This window comes from Rhodamnia argentea, chromosome 2, assembly GCF_020921035.1.
Source record: "Rhodamnia argentea isolate NSW1041297 chromosome 2, ASM2092103v1, whole genome shotgun sequence".
NCBI lineage: Eukaryota > Viridiplantae > Streptophyta > Magnoliopsida > Myrtales > Myrtaceae > Rhodamnia > Rhodamnia argentea.
In genome coordinates this window covers 26,841,620-26,847,326 of record NC_063151.1, presented here as the reverse complement: position 1 = coordinate 26,847,326, position 5,707 = coordinate 26,841,620, and the positions used below count along the sequence as shown (strand labels likewise).

The 5,707-nt window shown below is 41.5% G+C and overlaps 1 protein-coding gene across 1 annotated transcript; it reads left to right on the top strand.

Annotated features, from left to right (window-relative positions):
* The first annotated feature begins 203 nt into the window (after nucleotides 1-203).
* LOC115737365 (transmembrane 9 superfamily member 7) lies at nucleotides 204-4,791 on the top strand. Its single transcript, XM_030669449.2, has 7 exons — nucleotides 204-457; nucleotides 1,500-1,664; nucleotides 1,770-1,879; nucleotides 2,071-2,179; nucleotides 2,256-2,368; nucleotides 3,043-3,193; nucleotides 3,293-4,791. Exons 1-7 carry the CDS (start codon nucleotides 347-349, stop codon nucleotides 4,448-4,450), a joined length of 1,917 nt encoding a protein of 638 aa, XP_030525309.1. The 5' UTR covers nucleotides 204-346; the 3' UTR covers nucleotides 4,451-4,791.
* The last annotated feature ends 916 nt before the right edge of the window (nucleotides 4,792-5,707 follow it).

The window sequence follows — 5,707 nt, the reverse complement described above, 5'->3', positions numbered from 1 at the left end:
GCAAAAAAAAAAAAAAAAAAATTTAGGAGATGTTTACCAGACAAATTCACACATAAAAATTAATTGAGAAAAAAAAATATGAGTGATTTTACATAGTGCGCTTGATTTTATTTTCTGTATGTGGTGAAAATCTCTATTCACGTGATTTTTTTTTATCCTTCTAATATTTACATAAATTAATAAAATCTCCCTTCTTGGCAACCAACCACAGAATCTGAAGTCGACCAAAACTCATACGTACTCTGCTTTGCCTTTTCATAGCTCAGCTTCCGTCTCTCTCCGCAGCGAATCGCAGAAGAAGAAGAAGAAGAAGAAGAAGGCGACGGCGACGGCGACGAAGAAGACGATGGGAAGAGTTCCCACTCGAGCTACGACATGGCTATTCTTCGCTCTCCTCCTGAGCTCCTCCGCTCATTCGTTCTACCTCCCAGGCGTCGCCCCTCGCGATTTCACCACCGTACGCCTCTCCCCCCCATCTCCCCGTTCCCCGATCATTTCTCCTCATTGGTCTTCCGCTTGATCCGTTAACTGCTTGTCGCTTCTGATCCGTCGCGTCTGTTGATCTTCCTCGAGCGTTGCTCGGGACTTAATGTTGGATCTAGGGTTTTGGGCTTGATTCGTGCTGCGTGCTTCTGGGTCTGCCGATCGTCCCTAGATCTAGGGTTTCTTGCTGCACTTGGTGTGGTTTTACGGTACTGCGTTCCACTTTTTGTCGGGTGAAGTGGCTAGCTGTACATCGGCCTGTGACATGCTTTAGCACGGTAATTTGAGCAATCACTTGATGATTGATGGTCGGGGGTGTCAAGATTATGGCATATGGAGGAGCTATTAAGTTTTCGATTGATGATCTTGTAAATCAACAGAAGAATGTGAAGAATGAGTGAGGACGGGCAAGTAAGGAGAAGGAGATGAAATTGTTATTGAAGAGACGTTATGGTCCATAACATCAAAACAGTTGCTTACAGTCTTGAGACGTTTTTGCACTAAATTAGATGAGAGTGGTGCGCTAGCAGATGGAGACTGTTGCTTGAATGGGCTAATTCTGGCTCCAAAGAGGGGTTCTGGTGATGAATGATGTGCTTGACTCTAGGAGGATGATGCATAAGCGACCCTTGATAATGCTGATGGCATTAGCATGTGCTGGTGGTGATGATCGTGTTTTCAAAAAAGTTTGAAGTGATGGCCCCCTTGCGAGATGTGCCATGAGATTTGTTGACGGCCCACTTATAGACGTATAACCTGTCACAAACATGAGAGATAGCTGCAAAACGAATGATTTATAGCTTGGTCTTTTGAGAGAACTTTATCTTGTTTATTCATAAGCTGACCAATTCCCTTTTGCATATTATGCGGTCCCTCTGTTTCTGAGTGAATGTTAAAAAACTTACTTTACGACATAGGAATCCAGGAACTAACTCTTTTTGGTCATAACTTGAATTTTATATGACATTAGAAGACCTTTATGGGCATTTGACTCGTAATCTCATCATTCTGAACAGGGGGAAGAACTTACTGTCAAAGTGAACAAATTGTCATCTACCAAGACACAGCTTCCCTATGATTACTATTATTTGACGTACTGTAAGCCCAATAAGATTGTAAACAATGCAGAAAATCTGGGAGAGGTACTTAGGGGTGACCGCATTGAGAATTCTGTGTACAAGGTAAGCATCTTCTGGCTTTTTCTCCGTGGATCATACTGAATGATAATTAAAATACTATTCTTGTATGATGGTGTATATGTCTATTGTTTTTATATATACTCCCAGTTTCGAATGAGGGAGGAGGAACCATGCAAAGTAGCCTGTCGACATACTCTTGATGCTGAGTCTGCCAAGAACTTTAAGGAGAAAATTGATGATGAATATCGAGTAAATATGTAAGTACTTCATGTCTATAATTCGCTGAAAGTTAAGTGAGAATAAATTTCCAGAACTCGGGCCTCCTTGTTGTCTGGTTGAGTAGGGCCTTCTTCGGTTATTGTGGTCCAATATTAAGTGACGATCTGTTTTCCTAAACTATCAGGTTCTTTCTATGATCAGATTTAGTACGAATCATTTGTGTTGGCAGGATCCTTGATAACCTTCCAGTGGCTGTTCTAAGACAAAGGAGGGATGGAAGCTCATCAACCACTTATGAACACGGTTTTCGTGTCGGATTTAAAGGAAATTATGCTGGGGTAAGTATCAGATCAAACTACAATTAAGCAAACTGTAGCCTGAATGGTTGACGATATTTTTGTCTGTTTATTTCAGAGCAAAGAGGAGAAGTATTTCATCAATAATCACTTGAGCTTCAGAGTCATGTTTCACAAGGACGAGCTGACTGATACTGCAAGAATTGTTGGATTTGAAGTCACTCCTAATAGGTGTGGCTTTGACTCTCTATCTTCAACGAGTTGTATGTTTACTTCTTTCTCAGGTTTAGTTGTTTAACCATTAATTGATCATAAAGTTTGGAGTCCTTTTGCTGATAGTTAGGAAGGAGATATTATGTCGGAAGAAGTGAGGAAGACAAAATCATGGTCGTTAGTTACCTTAATATTTCGGAGAGGATCTTTTGCAATGTTCAAGCATCTCTGTAGTTCCCCACTGTTGTCATTGATTATTATTGTGAGATGCATCGTAGAGTGATTTTGATGTTGGTTATACTGGGAACCATGAATCTCGTGCAGCTCTTTTGGAGGTTTGATGTGGACATACCTGTTTCAAAAGCAATTATGCATCTTGGCTGTACGCAGGTTTTTGGGACATTCAGCAGTATTGAAGCTTGTTTGGTTTGGCTTTAAACTAACCAAACGAATATCATTTTCTGTTTTCGCGCCGAACTATACATAATATATGGTTTTCGCTACTATTTATGATTTTAGCTATCCGAGCTGTTTAACGTTGGATTAGCAAAAGGCATTCAATGCCCACAATTTCTATGCATGTTCATTGTTATATTTTGCTTTTGTCTATCTGTGTGGAATATTTCAATGCCATTTATTTTATTTGTCAAATAGTGGCAATTTGGTGCATTCTGACTTGATATTTTGCACAGTATTAAGCATGATTACAAGGTATGGGATGAAAAAAATCCTCAAGTGGCGACATGTAACGCAAATACCAAAAATTTAGTTCAGGGTAGCACTGTTCCTCAGGAAGTCGACACAAATAAGGAAGTTGTGTTCACATACGATGTCAGTTTCAAGGTGCGTACTTGTGAAATGATCTCATTGAATTGCTCTTTTTTTCGTTCTCTCAATTGCTTTATGTTTTGAGGTTCTGAATTGTGTTTTGGCATTTCTCAGGAAAGTGACATTAAGTGGGCATCTCGTTGGGATACCTACCTCCTTATGAATGACGATCAGATACATTGGTTCTCCATCATAAATTCCCTAATGATTGTCCTCTTCCTTTCTGGGATGGTGGCAATGATCATGATGAGAACTCTTTACAGAGATATTGCAAACTATAACCAGTTGGAAACCCAAGACGAGGCTCAGGAAGAAACAGGATGGAAACTCGTCCATGGAGATGTTTTCAGGGCTCCTATCAATCCAGGTTTACTTTGCGTTTATGTGGGAACAGGTGTTCAGATATTTGCAATGGCTCTAGTGACCATGATTTTTGCTTTGCTGGGCTTCTTATCTCCTTCCAACCGAGGGGGTCTTATGACTGCGATGGTCCTCTTATGGGTCTTCATGGGCTTATTTGCTGGTTATTCGTCATCACGGTTGTACAAGATGTTCAAGGGCACTGAGTGGAAGAAGACCACCTTAAAGACTGCAGTCATGTTTCCTGGTATTCTGTTTGCTGTTTTCTTCGTGCTGAATGCCCTAATATGGGAGGAGCGATCATCTGGTGCTGTGCCATTTGGGACAATGTTTGCTCTTTTTTGCTTGTGGTTTGGTATTTCAGTGCCTTTAGTGTTTGTGGGCAGTTACTTGGGGTTCAAAAAACCGCCGATGGAAGATCCTGTGAAGACCAATAAAATCCCGAGGCAGATACCTGAACAGGCCTGGTATATGAAGCCGGTCTTCTCCATTCTCGTTGGAGGAATTCTTCCTTTTGGTGCCGTTTTCATCGAGCTGTTTTTCATCTTGACCTCAATATGGTTGAACCAGTTCTATTACATCTTCGGCTTCCTCTTCATTGTGTTCATCATCCTTTTGGTCACTTGTGCTGAGATCACGATCGTGCTCTGCTATTTCCAGTTGTGCAGTGAGGACTACCACTGGTGGTGGAGATCTTACTTGACCGCTGGGTCGTCGGCTCTATACCTTTTCCTCTATTCAGTGTTCTACTTCTTCACGAAATTGGAAATCACGAAGTTGGTTTCAGGCATCCTCTACTTCGGGTACATGATAATCATTTCATATGCCTTTTTCGTCTTGACAGGGACAATTGGCTTCTATGCTTGCTTCTGGTTTGTTCGAAAGATCTACTCCTCAGTGAAGATTGATTAATCCAACCACAGAATAGACTGCCAAATGAAAACTTGGAAAGAGGGAAGCAGAAACTGCTGCTCTCGCGAGGGTCGCCGCTTTCGTTTCTGGGAAGTGACGTACTGGAACTCTAAAATTCTGATCGTACTAGTGTAGGGCTGCGGTTGGTTTGTCACCTCTATTAAAACTACATGGACCGGAAGATTTTGCCTGTACTTTATTATATAGCCCTTTTCTCACCATAGATTTTGGTAGTTTGTCAGCTGTTAATGTGATGAAAGTGTGTATGAGCCAAACGTTGGAACTCGTGGTCTGAGATTTTAATTTGGGCCAAGGAAGTCTCTGGTAGGTCCTTGATGGTTCACTCTTTTTGGTCTATATTCTGTGCATGGCATGGATTGCGCAATGTAATATCCTCTGCTGAATGCTAATGGCTAAAATGTCCTACAGGAGAGTAAATATGTGGTGTTAGCAAATACATTAAGCATTGTGTAATTATGGTGCTAGGATGCAATACCCTCTCCTCTTTGACAATAATTTCAGTGCTCCTAGAGCATGACGACTCTGTCAAAATCTCAAAGTCTTTCCACCGTTCCACGCCAAATGTTTTGGATTCCTTGGTTCTCTTACCAAATCATATTGCTTCCGCGCCGTGATTATTGTCAATTGGAGAAGTTATCGAACAGCAGTATACATTTTATTTCGTGGATAAATACCGGGGTCCAGGATAGGCAATTAAGGTCCTTACAGGTCTGTCCGATGCTTGAAAATCCTGTCATCTTTCATCAACCGTAAGAAGTTATCTCACGGCACGTACTCACACGAATAATTGCTTGTGACTGCATCATCTAAAATTGCATGATCGCTTCGCTGCATGCTGTCTGACTGTCGCAAAGAAGTCCACGACTCCCAGGAAGTCGCCTCCAAGGTTAATGGACCATGTTCATTTTGTGCAAAGATCTGGCACCGCCAGAACTTTCCCCTTAGGCGAGCGAACCACGACGGCCCAATATCCAAACTTAGGTATCCAAACTTAGGGAATATATACCACATAGGAAAAGAAAACCAGTCCCGTTCAACACATTTCTTGGGGTCCTGTAACTATTATTAGCTTGAAACTGATCGAACTGATTACTAAAGTTCGGTCGACTCAACTCATGTCTGGATCCTCTCTTTCTTTTTCCACACACATGGCTGAAAGACTATCCTATCAGGGAGACATAATTGCAGATTACAAAGAAACTGCAAGGAATGGTAACTAGCAGGATCTACTATGCA